Consider the following 16,367-nt stretch of genomic DNA (forward strand, 5'->3'; position numbering starts at 1 on the left):
AATAAAAGTAAAGCTGTTCCTGCCTCAAGGGAAAGGAAAATGCCGGGCAGAGTATTCTAAATCAGACTTTCATGGTAAAATACCCATTAATAATTAATTTTCTGCTTCCTTTAGAATAGGACAGGTTAAGCAGTTGGTCACATTTAGTAAATAAGAAATTACTTGCAGTAATTTCTACAACATTCTGATCATCTTTCCATTTCTGAAACCTATTTTAAAAGTCTTTGATCTACATTAAGGAGGAAAGGACATTGAATATAGAAATATAAGACTTGATTATGAATTCTACTTTGTCACCTGCTAATAGTGTGGCTTGGGCAAGTCATTTAACCTAAACATTGAATTTATTTTTTAGTGATGAATTGGACATAGCAATCCATACCCCACAGGGTATGTAATGAGCACCAGACAGGATTATGTGGGAAGGCCATGAATACAGAGGTCACACAATCAACACTTGATGAGCCCATATATTAAATACAAGCATTGTAATGATCACAGTCCTAGTAGTGGTAATTCAGTTCTACCCAATACATGTAGACACGTGATCTTTTGAAATGGGAAATATGTCCCCTCTACCTTTTTCTACATATCATTAAGAATGACAATATACCGTAATTGTTTAATTATGTCATTAAGGTGAGTTTTATTTTCTTCATTAATTACATAAGGAAAAGCTTTTCAATTAATAATGACCTTTATGACTTTACTAGTTTGGATTCTGTAGATGGTGAAACTGCCTGCAAATTAGATTCTGCAGTGTACCTTGTTCCTTATTTTTTCACCCACTGATTAGTTTTATACAGTTGGCAGCAGCCTACCCTGTTGCATTCAGCTTGCAATTTTGTAGCAATCTCAAACACTGTGTTCAATCCCCCAAGGTGTTCTGTAGAAATGCTGTCAAACTATTTCGGTGTATGTGTATTTTCATTCTGTGGCTGTGCTTTGTACTCATTTAAGAGAACTAGTGTTTAATTTGTATCAGAACGTTTTCAAGATGAAACATAGAATTCCAGGCCTCAGCAAATTCACTGATATATGACCACAGCTTCCTTCTGTTGTAAATCATGATGTCTGACTTCTATTAGATACAAAGCTATATTTTTGAATCTTGTTGTAGAATACAACTTTGAATAAATGGCATCAAAATTGGCCTGAAAATCCACTAATTGTCATCAGGCTTGCTATCATCATCTGGCTCTAGTCTACCTTTCCAATTTCATCTCTCACCCCTCCTACCCTATATCCCATGTGTATTTGTACTTCCTTGAAATGTATAACTTTCTCTCACCTTCCTCTGGTGTTACCCACATATGACCTCTGTCTAAATGTCATGTCTCCTGTTCCTTACCCTTTATTCCAGGCATTTCCTGTTCCATAAAGCATTTCTCTATACCCCCAATACCCCTTCTGAGTCAAGTAACTCTTTTGTAACTTGTGCCTGATTTAATAAAATATTCTTTCTGTATATAGTATTGATTGATTTCCTTGATTAGCTTCCTTACCAGACTAAAAGTTTTAGAGAGCAAGGGTAATATCATGTGTAAATCCCTAAATGGTAGATGCTTTGTAAATGTTTCTTGGACAAATTAATGCTTCCTAGAAAGACTATGTATGGTCAGTTTATTGAAAAGACAGCAAGAATTTGCTACTAAACATACCATATAAGCCTTGTCTCATTTAATTATAAGAGCAATATTATCAGTAAAATGCAGTTTATAGTTTCAGAATACAAGCTTACCACTCTGCAAATGCATAATTTAAAAAATTGACATGATATGGTACTATTCTATGCTTTCTATCTAGTATCTAGTGCATTATATTCGAATTGGATTTGGTTAAAACAGGCCAACTCATGGACCTTTTTTTCTACTTCTTATAATTTCAAAGAAAAAAAATGTTTCAATGTTGAAAATTATTACTTGAACTATTTTAACTTAATTTAAGTTTACTCATCATCCAGAGAGAATGAAAAAGGATTTTGACTGGCTTCAAGTTAAAACATGTGCATGTCATCACACACACACACACACACATACACACACACACACACACACACACACACACATTTAAAACAAAAGAAAACCGTATGCAGGCATTGTTTCACGTTTACATTGGGAATGGAAGATGTACCAGTGTGTTCATATGTTCGTATCTTCTGCATTACTGTCTGATATTTGCATTTGATGCAGCACTATAATTCAGCATACGGACATACACTCGGAGCAAAGATAACGTTGTCTTTCATTTTCATTTTGATTAATAGTGTTCTGTCTCTGGTAATTTGTAGGTGTTATTTGGAAGATGGAGCTTCAAAGGGTGCCTGGCTGAACCGGTCAAGTATTATTTTTGCGGGAGGTGATAAGTGGTCAGTGGATCCTCGAGTTTCAATTTCGACATTGAATAAAAGAGACTACAGCCTCCAGATACAGAATGTAGATGTGACAGACGATGGCCCGTACACGTGTTCTGTTCAGACTCAACATACACCAAGGACAATGCAGGTGCATCTAACTGTACAAGGTACGCATTTCTGTAACTGCTATATTGTGAAGGACTGTACTTAAAACAGGGTTCAATATTTAGATATCAGAATGACTCAGAAGTAACTGACATTGTTGAAAGATATGTTGTCATTATCTTCAGGGATTTATCTTCCTAGATTCCATTAAGTGTAATGGCTATTATAGATGTACAAATCCCGACTTGCCAAGATCAAAAATTATCCATTAACACCACATTATGATTTTTTTGTGTATGATTCACTCAGTATCTTCCTTTGAGTCACCTCGTCAATAAATCTTTGAGAACCCATGATTGATACATTAAACTTAATCTTTGATAACTCATGATGGATACATTAAAATATTAGAACTTTAAAAAAATTATATATATATATGTATATACATATATATATATATAGTAACTCTTTAAAAGTAATCCTCCAGACTGCTAACACTCTGTCTCAATCCAAATTCTGCCTACATTAATTCAAGTCACAATGGAAAGAAACAGACTTCTAGAATTACTTTATTTAAATATAGAGTTATTGAAAAAACATGGTACACAATGCTTTATACTTTGATTTACTCTCAGAAGATCATAAATCATTCTAGCTAACTTGCAGTCTCCAAATACAAACTGAATCATCAAGCTATTTTATTTTTCCTGCATACTAAAATGTAAGAGCATATTTATCCCCAATATAAATACTTTTCAAGAAAAATGCAATTATAATGCTAGTAGAATAGAAAATGTATATTCTTGCCCTTTTACATTATTTCCTTGTGCTTTACAGATTAATCATGTGTTTGTTGCATAGAAATATTAGGCTGTGGATCTCAAAATGACATTGCAGCATTTCTAAGTAAAATTAATAACAAATTATATGATAATGTGGTGCCAGTGAGTGCATGTTTTATTCCTAATAGGAAAGCTGAGTGAGCAAGTTAGTTGTGTTATCTCTCCGTTTATCGTTCAAATATTCAACTGTAACTATTAATTTAGGTACATGGCTTATATCTGGAACTTTATTAACTTACATCTGGAACTTTATTTCCTCATATAAAGAGGTAAACCTGAATTCAAATACAACTTCAATTATTAGTAAGTATTTTAAATTTGTGATAAAGGTTAAACATATTAGTTAAATAATTAACTTTCAGGAGGCAAATATAAGGCAAACAAGTCTGTAAATTTCCTCAATGGTTTTTCTTATTACAGAACATTGCACACTGTGGCGATATTCTTTATTTAAAATCATATGAGAATAGAATAAAGTTTACACCAAAGTCTATCTTTATTCAGAGATTATCCAGAGATGCTAGAGGGCAGGAGTTGGTCCAGCTTCAGAAACCAGCATGGGATTACAAGTTAAAAACACATTTCTACTGTTATCTAAGCCCAATCCTGTTCTCTTGTTTATTTCTGTGCCCTTTGACTTGAATTTCTACCTCAAGGACTGCAAAAGATTTTTATTACATGAGAAAAAAGTATACTTGGGTAATAATATATTTGAGTCACTGGAGATGTAGTCATTTTGGTTCTTAATAGGTTTAAGTGATGTATTTCTAGACACTAAAATATACCCCTCTTTCTTTTTTTCCATTCTCTCTTGTTCCATAGTAGCACTGTATTTTTAAGCCAGACTATTGGCTATATGAGCTGTGCCCAGGCACATGTTTAATTTTCATAGGATTGCTTCATAACTTTATGCTACATAGACTGTTTCACATCATACAGATTTTTTTAAACTGTTACATGCCTTACTATTGCATTCTTTTTTGTTGGCCATTTGATGATGGTGAACTTTTAAATTCCATTTTAGGAAGTGCATTGTGGGAATGCCAATATTCAATGCTTTATTAGAATATTTTGTTCTTCTAGAAAAATAAAATTCATGTTACAGTTTTGAGAGTATGTGTTTGGGTCAAATTAAAAGCTAATAATTTTACAGTATTTATGAACATAATTACTTATTAGAAGTTGATTGACATGTGGGCAGTTTTCCAATTACATTAATAAAGTTCAGGGAATACATTAATAGGCTTGTCAGTCAATTCAAGAACTAAATAAATGTCACAAAAAGTCAACCCCACTTAAGCTACATTTTCTCTTGATGAATGAGAATAAGCTGATGTGCCCCTCTCTTCAGTCTTTATATTTCTTAGGTTGTCTGCTACTCAGGTATATCTCAATAGTTTTGAAGTATATGTTCTTTGCCTAACAATTTGTCAAGTCTTTATTCACCAAGATAAAGAAACATAGCAAGTGAGAGAAGACTGTATTAATCACTGATGTCAAACACACACATTGGCTAGTAAAAACAAAGCTCATCTTTAATTGTTGCAACTGCGTGCTCCAGGGATATTAAAAAAATCATTTTAGAAAGGGGATAATAGAAAGGATATCTTGCCAACACAGACATTGTGCATGGGAAATTTGTCAGTGCTATTGATTTCTTAGAGCTATTAATACCAGTGAATGGAACAATGGGGGAGAAAAAGCACTAGAGTAGGAGTTGGAAAACCTGGATTCCAATCCTGAGTTTTCTCTCATGAAATGGGTGATTATCAAGCCTCTCTAAACTCTAGTTTTCACATTTGAAAGAGGAGGACTCAAACCAGAAGATCTTAAGGTCTCTACCAGTGAAAAACAAAAAGATGACCAACACAACAAAAAAAAATGAAAACAAAAAAACCTGAACCAGTCTACCAACCAACCAAACAAACAAAAAACAAACAAACAAAACACTGAAGATTTGCAAGGGAAAATATTATTTAGGTATGAAAAATATCCCATACCACTTGTACCATGCTTGCATTGAACACAGTGAAAACTGAGTTGTGCATAGCAGTACCTTTCAGTATATAGTCTGCAGGTCTGTTGTGTTTATCTCCATGTTCTGCTTTCATCAACTTAGCTGAACAATGTATATACTCATGAAATTTGAAGAATGTGGCGAATTGGAGTTTTACTTCAAGGGCATAGAAATAGACTCAGTAAGAAGATAAAATTTTGATTGCCTATATATAATATACCACTGATAAAGCTACCTAAATGTCCAGTGTTTCAAATCATGTGATAAAGAATTTACTAAGCATAATGTTTCTTTTTCATGAGTGTAAAAGTGTACAAGGCTGGAAGACTTGCTATGAAGCTTGAGTTCCCTAGTACAATCCTGTAATGATAGGAATCATGAAATGTAAATGCTGCACACTTGAGTATATGATGGAGATGGCTTCTACTTCGAGTCCAAGTCTAAAGTCTAGGTTGTGTATAGCACAAAATAGACACTCATACCTACTGTATATTAAACACATATGCACACAATAATAAGCCCTGCCCATACATTGATTATAGCCTATAGGACTGTGGGCAGAGGATCCTGCTAAGACATACCTGGACAGAAACTGAGATAATAAATGTATATTGTTTTAAGCCCCTTTAAGCGCGTGCACGCGCACACACACACACATGCACACACACACACACACACACACACACACACACATTACATATGTGTGAAATGTTTCTCCCTCCACCTGTGCCCTTTCAGGGAAATATACTCTAGATTTTCTCTAGGTAGAATAGATTATTTGACTAGCACATAATTCTATGGCCAAAATACCTTCTTGAGGGTATTTAACTTTCCAGGGTATTCTGATTTCCTCAGCTTATCTGGCTTACCTGGAGTATTTGTGATAGATGGGGTGGCACACTTCCCTTTTCAGGGATGGGTTTGCTTTTCTAGCTGCTGGGTTTGCTTTTATAGCATTTAATGATCAGACCGTTCAGGGATCACCTCAGCTATAGAAAGCCACTTTACCCTTGTCCTAAAGCAACCAATATCTGAGGACTGATTGATGCAGGGGATATAAAGGCCCTTCCCTTTCAGCCTAAAGTAGGATAACTCTGATGAGCCATTTTGGCTCCAGAACAGCTGAAGCTGTTGAACAGCTCTACAGCTGAAATTCTTGCTCTGTTCAATCCCATCTCATTCTTCTTCCTTCTCCAGAGATTTATCACAAAGGCATTTCCTAATAAATACCCTGCACTATAAACTCCATCTCATTTCAGTGTGTGCTTCCCAAAGATCCCAAACTATGACAGTATTAGCCCCTTGCCTCTGGCTTAGTCATTGTTTGGAGAAAGCCTTTGTAAAATGGAAAGACAACACATTCAAACACCATTTATTATTAAACATTCTGTTTTACATCGGAAAGGATTTAAAGAGGCTTATAAAGAAGTAGTTAGTACACCAAGGTAAATAGGAGAAATTGGAGGCAAAAGATAAGGTAAGCGGAGTAGGATGCAGTCATTGGTGAGGTTAGAACATAAAATTTATGTCATGGTTTCTAACTAATTCTAGAGCTTGGTAAAAATTTAGTTCTGATATTTGTAGCAGCCAGTACACAGAGAGAAACAGGATTAGTTATTCATTCCATGCTCATAAAGTTGACACTTACATTTCTTAGTGCCCTGATCCTGTTACTCAGAACGGAACAACGTTTCTACTGTGAATCAGCCCAGTGAACCACTGTGAGCTGTAAGGAACATCTCAACAGCAGCTGTACAACACTCACAGTGCTCATTCAGAGAATCATTCCTTATAACACCTCTCAATATAACCTGAAGTACAGGGAAGTAAAGAAAAAAATTAAACATCTGAAAGTAAATTCAGTATGATGCCAGTTCAATAACAGGGAGATAGCTGTTTGATTATTACCTTAATCTGTAAGTAAATTTTAGGACCTAGCCTTTCTGAATCAAACCTCCGCAAATATTATTTCTCTCAGAAGGTCTTTGAATAGGAATTCAGGTACAGATATTTCAAAATTAGACTTGCCAATGAGTATCTGGAGAGCAATTATTCCATGTGGCCACAAGTATAGAGCTGTATTCTTTAAAGACCAGCACATCTTAATCTAATGTTAACATTCTTTTATGAATATTAAAGCCTTGACAAGGTACATAGTGGAAGAGAAAGACACCACACTTGTGTTCCACATTGAGCTGATGGGCAATAACACAGCATTACAGATCATAGACCTGCCTTCCTTGAAAGACCCAAAGGGAGAAAGAGCTATGATAGTAAAAACATGTTCAAAATACCACATACATTAGAAAATTCAGGTCGATGTTCTGCAACAGTAAACATTTCAAAATTTTTCAATAAGCTACAAAATGAAACCAAAGAAAAATTATCAGCACTAGGAAAATTCTTACAGAGCCCACACATGTCAAAATAGTCATTTCTTGAATGCAGTGATGGCTCAGGAAGGCCCTCAGACTGGCCCCCACTCTGTTTTATTTAAGCTCTTTTTATATTTGTTGGGGATATTCAGATTATACATAGGAACCCAACTTTGGACATGCTGTCAAATACAAAGAAATGACAAAGACCTAAAATATATACCCTTAAAATTTTCAACATATAAACAAATAATAAACCACCTGCACTAAAAATGGTCCTTAACATAATGAGGCTTCATTATCCCATCTGAAGAGCCTTTAGCTATAACTAAAGGAATGTAACTTCATAGTATACTTACAAGATAAAGTAGATATAAAATACAGTCTTTTTAAATTAAAAAATGTTAAATATAATTGACATAAAACATTATATTATTTTCAGGTGTGCAATATATAATGAGTCAAAATTTGTAAATATGGTGAAATGATTACCACAATAAGTTTAGTTAACATACATCACCACACATACTTACACATTTATTTATGGTGATGGGAACTTTTAAGATCTCTTCTGTCAGCAACTTACAAATATGCAATGCAATATTATTAACTGCAGTCATCATGCTGTACATTATACCCCCATGACTGAATATGTTTTATGGCTGGACATTTGTGGTTTTTAACCCCCTTCATCCATTTTGCCAATCCCCTCATCTTCTTGCTGGCAACCACCAATTATCATCTCTGTATCCATGAACTCATCTTTTTTCTTAATGTTTATTTACTTATTTTGAGATTTATTTTTAGATCTGGAATCTAAACAGAACAATTATGCTTCATTTCTGAAACTTTGGAAAAATAAGTCCTTCCAGTGTCATTTGTGATCTAGAATTCTGTAAAATCGTTCCCTCAAGTGTACCTTCACAGACAAATTCACGTCCAGTCATCTGGACTTATGTGGAATAAGGTTTTTTAGGCAGCGAATATTACACAATAGTTTTAAAAATTAATGCATTTTTTTCTGGTGGATATTTTTAGTTTTCTTTTCAGAAATTCCAGTCTGGCTAGAATCACTGTGGTTACATTGTCATGTGTATCAGGCGAACTTCTAGGAAACCATCACCTTACTTTTATCTGTGAATGTATTGGCATTTATTAGGTTATTGATTTAACTACCAGCGTCCATTAAAAATAAGGTTAATTGAACTCATTTTTAGTGAAATCCTCATTTGAGAGGTGGGGGAAGAGCAGAGAGAGAGAGAGAGAGAGAGAGAGAGAGAGAGAGAATCCCAAGCAGGGTCTATGCTGTCAGTGCAGAGCCTTCACATGGGGCTGTATCTCATGAACTGTAAGATCATGACCTGAGCTGAGATCAGGAGTCCTGACACTTAATTGACTGGGCCACTCAGGCACCCAAGTTTGGGCACTTCTTTCAGAATAGACATTTATCTTCTTTCCTGAATATTCTTTTGTTTTTTCTTTTTCTCTTATAATCTTTAGAAAATCTTTTTTTCTCTTATCCTCTGTTTTAAAGTCTTTTTGGCCATCATTTTTCTGCATGTGAGGTAAAAGAAGTAGCAGAAAGAGAAGGTAAATTTCAATGAATAATAGTTTTTTTGAAACGGGTTTTCTCAAGTTTAGTAATCATATTTTCCTAGCCAAAAATTAGTACATGAAGTTTTGTGTATCGTCAATAAAAGATCTTGTATTAGAACAGTATTAGATCAAAATGGTACAGAAATCCATAGTGTATTGCTTACAGAGGGAATGATTAAGTTGATGGCATTTTCTAATAAAGTTTCAAGATGCTATCATTTGCGAATGAGAGAGAGGTAAGAATGACAGAAAAATAATATTGGTAGCTGTTGCACACTGTTTGCTTCCAGCTGAGTCATCCCTTCTTCTACAGAAGGAACTTTCATGGAAACCACTGAGCTTCATAGCTGGTGCAAGGGGACCAATATTGGAATTTAAATAAGCATCTTTGCTGACTAAGGAATTGTGACACCAAGGAAAGTACTTCTTTAGTACTTCTGGTTTACTCACGAGTTGGATGTTTTTTTGAGGTGTGGCAGGCCAGGGGCAATGAAGTCCAAAGATTGTACAGTTTGGGGTCTGTGTTGTTGAAAAGTAATTCTGCCACAGTTTGTCTTTCTTTCTACGTTTTGAATCGTATTGGCAAGTGTTAAATAAAAGGATATCGAAGAATTGAATGTACAAGAGGCAGAACAATATTTATCAGTCATTTTGAGACTGAGTAAAGCAGTACTTGTTTTTTTTTTAATTAATTTTTTTGGTAATGCACATTTCAAAATGCAATTTGACCATATATGTTTTTTTTTTCTTTCCAAGATTTTGTTTAAACTCAAGTTAGTTAACATAAAGTGTAGTACTGCCTTCAGGAGTAGAATTTAGTGATTCATCACTTGCATATAACAAACACCCAGTGCTCATCCGAACAAGTGGCCTCCTTAATGCCCATCACCCATTTAGCCTATCTGCCCCCCTGCCACGTCCCCTCCAGCAGCCCTCAGTTTGTTCTCTATAGTTAAGAGTCTAAGAGTCTCTTATGGTTTGCCTCCCTCTCTGTTACAAACAAACAAACAAACAAACAAAAATAAAACAAAACAAACAGGGCGCCAGTTAAGCATCCAACTTCGGCTCGAGTCATGATCTTGTGGTTCGTGAGTTTGAGCCCCGCATCAGGCTGTCTGCTGTCAGCGTAGAACCCGCTTCAGATCCTCTGCCCGACCCCTCTCTCTGCCTCTTCCGATGGTCACGCTCTCTCTTTCAAAAATAAATAAACATTAAAAAAAACCAGACAATATTTTAAAGTAATTAATCCTTTAAGCAAGATCTAATGTCCTTTAAAAGTCCCTTCAACAATTAATGGATATTTACTCTAGTTCTTGAAACACATAGTTTGGTAAGTATCTCAAAGCCCAGGCTGATGAAATTTTTATTTTCTTGGTTGTAATTCTGAGTTGTGTATTGTCTGTTACATTTCATAATAGTTATATCTGTTGCTTATCTTGGAGTATCTTTATTTTTTCCTAAAAAAGAAATAAAATAACTATGTAAGTAACACATGTCAAATCCCAATGCAATGTACACTATCAGTATTAAAATCTCTCTATAAATAAAAGATTACCAAGATTTCGCTGGTCCACTTATCTTCAGGAACCCTGAAAATACATAAGACTCTGGTGAAACAATTTGTCTTCTTGGAAGTCATTGCAAAATGATTTGATCTATGAAATAATTTTACTGTTTACTTCCCTAAATTATGTGGGTAGTTAAGAAATTACTACCAAGACAATTAGGACTTGCTGTTTTCATTAAATTCTAAATGACATACTCCTTTATAACCTTTATATGTGTAAAATTTAGCAGAGGAGAAAATTTGAATCTGCTAATGATATTGTTTATCTTATGATTTGTAGCAGAACAGTAAGAATTAATTATGTGTAGTGCCAAGAAGAAAATGGGAGCAATTAAGGCTGGCGGCAAAGTTGAATCATACAGTGACTCTGTGTCCTTGTATCCCTCTGCCCCACACCACTTCACTTCCCATCCCTTTAGCATCTTTTGGTTAGTGATCCAGTGGGAGCAGGAGGGACTTAGGAAAGGTAGGACCTGAAAGCTGTCACAGCTTTCTTACCCATGCTAGTAGTTTTGCATCCAGACCAGTGGTTCTTAAACATTTTGCAGTCATGAACCCATTTGAAAATCGGATGAAACCTGTACACTTGGTCTCTAGAAAATTGTACATGCCATGAACATTTTACAAACTACTTTACATGAGCAAGATGCTCATGAACCCCCTTGGTCTATGTGTGGACTCCCAGTAAGAACCTCAGTGAACTCCTCGTGGGTGAGGACTGAGTCTTAATCCTTTTTTGACTCCCAGCCATCCAGGAAAGTATCACCAGTATTGCCTGACAAATGTTAGGGACCCAATAGAGATTTATTGGTTGTACATATGTACATACTTCCTTCTCCCTGGCTTCAAGCCAGTCACTTTGTTTAAGCTGTGACTTAATGTACTGATGCTATCTTTAGGGCATAACATCAGGAATGCTGACATAACAGGAAAAATTTTAAATTAAAAGGATTAGTTAGGCATTCATGACTTAGGTTGCTTATTTCCATTCCAGGTCATAGCATCTTTATCCTCTGCTAATCCCCATGTTTTTACAAGTGCAGAATAGTGATTGCATTTTGTAGTGAAAAAATAATAAATGGGATACCAGCATTTTATGAATGTATATATACACACATATCTATCTAGATATAGATATGTGTGTATATATACATTCATAAATGTATGCATATCTAGATATAGATAGATATAGATAGATAGATAGATAGATAGATAGATAGATATAGTAATGTTATTTTGAGAAAAAATACTTTATATGGGACAAAGTTAGCTATAAATATTATAGCCAAGGATTCCTAATGCCACACAAATTAAGGAGTTAACGTTTTTAAAACATTTAAAAAGAATAACACAATTAGAATTTTCTCTCAGGTACTTCACTCATTATTTTAGGTTTTGATTTGAGTAAGTCGGTGGATGGACACGTTTTAAAATGACATATTGAAGACTTGAGGAGGGACGGCTTCCCCTATTCATCAGTGCAGAATTAGGCAGGACATGCATATTGTCTTCCCTCTGCTTATGACCCTTCCATTTCAAGGTAGCCCATTTTCAAAGGACATCTATGATTAATTCACTTTAATTCAAAAAATACTTGTGTGGTCCCTTTACTTTAATCCAGTACCAACTCTGTGCAAATAACTTTGCTAAAAGTTGCACATGTTCTCTTCCTTAGGCCAAAGCAGAATGGTCCCCAGAGATGACCATGTCCTAATTTCTGGAACCTGTGAATATGTTAGATTACATGGCAAAGGAGAATTAAGATTGCAAATCATCTAACCTCAAAATGGGGATATCATCTTGGATTATCCAGGTGGTCCCCACGAAGCCACAAGGCCCTTAATAGTGGAAGAGGAAGGTAGAAGAGAATCAGAGGGATTGACGTCTGTGGAAGTAGGTCAGAGTGTGTGATATATGAGTAGTACTAGACCTGCCCTTACTGTCTGTAAAGATAGAGGATCATGAACCAAAGAATATGGGTAGCCTCTAGAAGCTGAAAAAGGTAAGGAAATGGGTTCTCCAGAGACTCCAGAAGGGAATGCAGGCCTGGCGATACCTTGATTTTTACTGAGAAAGACTTCTGTTGGATATCTAACACACAGAACTGTAATTTGTTTTAAGATAAATTTGTTTTCAGCTACTTTGTAGCAATTTATGTTAGCAATTAGAAAACTAGTACACACACACACACTCAAAAATAAAGATATCTTCTTATACACCTAGAACAAGGTTTCTCAACCTTGGCATCATTGACATTTGGACCATACAATTACTCTGTGTGTGTGTGTGTGTCTGTGTTGGGATAGACAGAATTGGCTGCATATTGTAATATGTTTAGGAGCATCCCTGGCTGCTAGAGAATGTTTGTGTCCCCCCAAAATACATATGTTGAAACTTAGTACCCAGTGTGATGGTATTTGGAGGTGGGACCTTTGGGAGGAGCTTAGGTCATAGGGGTGGAACCCTCATGAATGGGATTAGTGCTTCCACAGAGACCACTCACCCTTTCTACCATGTGCGGATGTAAATATGAAAGTTTGGCTATCTAGGAAGTGGGTCCTCATCAAAGGATCTGCTGATGATACAATCAGACTTCTCAGCCCCCCAGAACTGTGAGAAATAAGTGACTGTTGTTAATAAACCACTCAGTTATGATATTTTGTGATAAAGGCCTGAATGGACTTAAAACACTGGCCTCGATGCAATAGACACCAGTAGCATTTCCTGATTGTTATATCCTGCAATATCTCAGGACATTGCCAAATGACTGCTGGGGTGAAAATCACCTCAGAATGAGATACTATTAAATTAGTAGAAAGGATAGAGACATGCCTTAATTATCCAATGCATGGCAGGTTGTGATAAGCTCCATGAAAGTATGAATTTTGTCCATCTTACTTCCATACCCTCAGTGAATGGGACAGGGGCTGTCAAGTAATTGGGTCTAAAATAAGTACTGAATACACAATAGAATGAATGAGTGAAGTTCCTTGGAAGTACAAGGTAGCCAGTTACCAGAAAAAAATTTCTCTGGATTTTTTTTTCTCATTCAATAATGGTTTGGGTTATTTCTCTCTTTGAAACTAGTTGGGACCAGTATTCTCCTAAGTAGTTTAGTGTGGGATAGGGATTAGACACTTTTCAGGTGACATCCAGTTCTGATATTTATAAAGTATATGAACTTGATTAAGTATCTCCATCTTTTTAAGGCCCATTTTCATTCTCTGAAAAGTAAAAAAATAGTAACTCTTGGTATTGCTGTGAAATTTTTCTTTAAAAATACAGTTAGACATATGAAAAAATTCTCAAAGTATCTGATTCAGAGTAGATATTTAATAGGTTTTACCTTATTCCTTTTCCAGTGACCTGATAATGCATAGGTACATCCATTCCTCTTTCCTTTTTTGAGGTAAGACATAATTGGGATTGCTGTCATTAATCCCAGTGACTTTCATTAGATAGATAATAGAGGGACACCTGGGTAGCTCAGTTGGTTAAGCATCTGACTCTTGATTTCAGCTAAGGTCATGATCTCCTAGTTCATGGGATCCAGCCCCTGTACTAATAATGCAGAGCCTGCTTGGGTTTCTCTCTCTCTCTCTCTCTCTCTCTCTCTCTCTCACTCTCTCTGCTCCTCCCCAACTCACTCTCTCTTTCTCTCAAAATACATAAATAAACATTAAAAATAAAAAATAAAATAAATGTAAGAACATAGATAATAGTTAGTTGTAAAATATTAATAAAATTAATTTTTTCCAGTGGAAATCTTTCATGGAAAAAGATATGATCAATGTATAACGATGTTAAAGTTTTGAGGTACAGTAATTAGGATTCTACATTTTTTTGAAAGCTGACTGCTACCTAAAGTTAAGGAAAAGATATGGTGGCAGTCATTTCTGCCTTACTGATTTCAGAGCCATTCTCTGCACTCTTTTGCTACGCTTTGTATAATGGAGTGGGCTGACCACTGTAGGTGTGTTCTCAGGCTGTCCCTTTTTCTGGTTCCTGGCAGGATTCACCCAGAGGAGAAGGGATCAGAAAGGGAATCAGGGAGAAGTCAGGCTAGTCCCCCTCTCCCATTGCCTCAGGCAGCATCTCCTGCAAGCCTTTCCCCTCCTGGACTCCAGCTTCCACTGGATAGCCTGTCTTCCAGTTGGCACAGCTCATGCAAGACAGTCCCATGTTGTGGATCTCGCTCCTGATGAGCGGTTCCAATCTCTGGGCTCTAATAATGATACTTGCATGTAGGAATTATTAGTGGCTTCTCACTGTTAAAATCTGAGCTTCTTCACTTTCACATGCTTTGGTTTCTTAGCTCTTTATCAACCGTATAAACAAGAGGTATTAAAACTCTTTTTTTTTTTTTTTTGAAATGCTTAAATTGGTTTCTTTTTTCCTGGCTGGATCTTGACTGATAAAACTTTTCCCCCTAAAATGTCAAGCATTTCCTACTCTCAAGAGGTATGTTTTAAGTTCTACCGTCTATATAGGTAACCATTTTATATAATGATGATTACCTCTTTATATTCTGGAAAAAATATATCTCATTCCTGAGTATAAAAAACAAATTTAAAAACAAATTTTGAAATTAATTACACATACATTGGGATCTTAGATTTACTAAACTAATTTTCAGAAAGTAAGATAGATTAAGGAGAAAAGATAAAAGTATGCATAATTATTAAATGCTGGCATTTATGTGAGCCTTGGGCTTCTCTTTATTAGCTTTTAGGGTGCAATTATCATTAACATTTCGGTTGCATCTTTAATGAATATTAGAGCTACAAATACACAATGGCACGAGTGGAAACTGAAGTCTTTCATTATTCACACAGACTGTAACTTTAAGAAAAATAACCTAAAAAAGGATACAGAACTGGGGTTGTATATTTACCCTGGGAGCTGTGAGCTGTGCAACAATATTCTGGGTCTTGATTTTTACAGCTGCACCTGTGCCTTGTGAGGAAACCAATGAAAAGCAGTTTGGGACTCTTCTCTAGTAAACCAGTTACCTGACTTTGGACACTTCCTCTAATGCAACCTAGGTACATTTTTAAGCACCTGCCATATGCTAAGCATTGTTCTAGGTGTTTAGAAAACAAATATCCACAAATAAGAATTCGTTTTTCCCTTCAAGGAATTCACAAATCAGTGGGGCAATACTAACATGAAGCAAATGAATGCACTAAAGTTAGGTAGGGGCTAGGACAGAGGTACACCCAGGGTGCATATGAAGGAGGTGACCCTCTTTCAATGGAGGTCATATCTAACTTTTGGAGTGAAGTAGTTGGTACATAGAAGGGTTGTGGTTTGATTACAAGGCAGGAAGTGATAGCCAGCTCTAGGAAACTGCTTGAAACTTCTTCTTTGTGTGCACAATAAATCATTCAGAACTGAATGAGAAGCTACTTCAAGACCCAGCAAGTGCTGAAGAAGCAGTTAGAAGTATGGCACCATATTGTCTTGTTCCATAAAGTGGAGTGAGGGTTGGGGGATGGGCTGTTTGGGA

At 35.8% G+C, this 16,367-nt stretch overlaps 1 protein-coding gene across 1 annotated transcript in view; it reads left to right on the top strand.

Moving 5' to 3' along the window:
- NEGR1 (neuronal growth regulator 1) overlaps positions 1-16,367 on the top strand; it is an 844,861-nt gene that overhangs the window by 358,391 nt on the left and 470,103 nt on the right. The window contains exon 2 of the mRNA XM_047084322.1: positions 2,291-2,523. Coding sequence (XP_046940278.1) covers positions 2,291-2,523 — 233 coding nt within the window. The remainder of the gene's footprint in view (positions 1-2,290; positions 2,524-16,367) is intronic.

Source organism: Lynx rufus, unplaced genomic scaffold, assembly GCF_022079265.1.
Source record: "Lynx rufus isolate CCGP_SWC_20201006 ecotype Redwood Valley unplaced genomic scaffold, mLynRuf1.p SCAF_2, whole genome shotgun sequence".
NCBI classification, from domain to species: domain Eukaryota; kingdom Metazoa; phylum Chordata; class Mammalia; order Carnivora; family Felidae; genus Lynx; species Lynx rufus.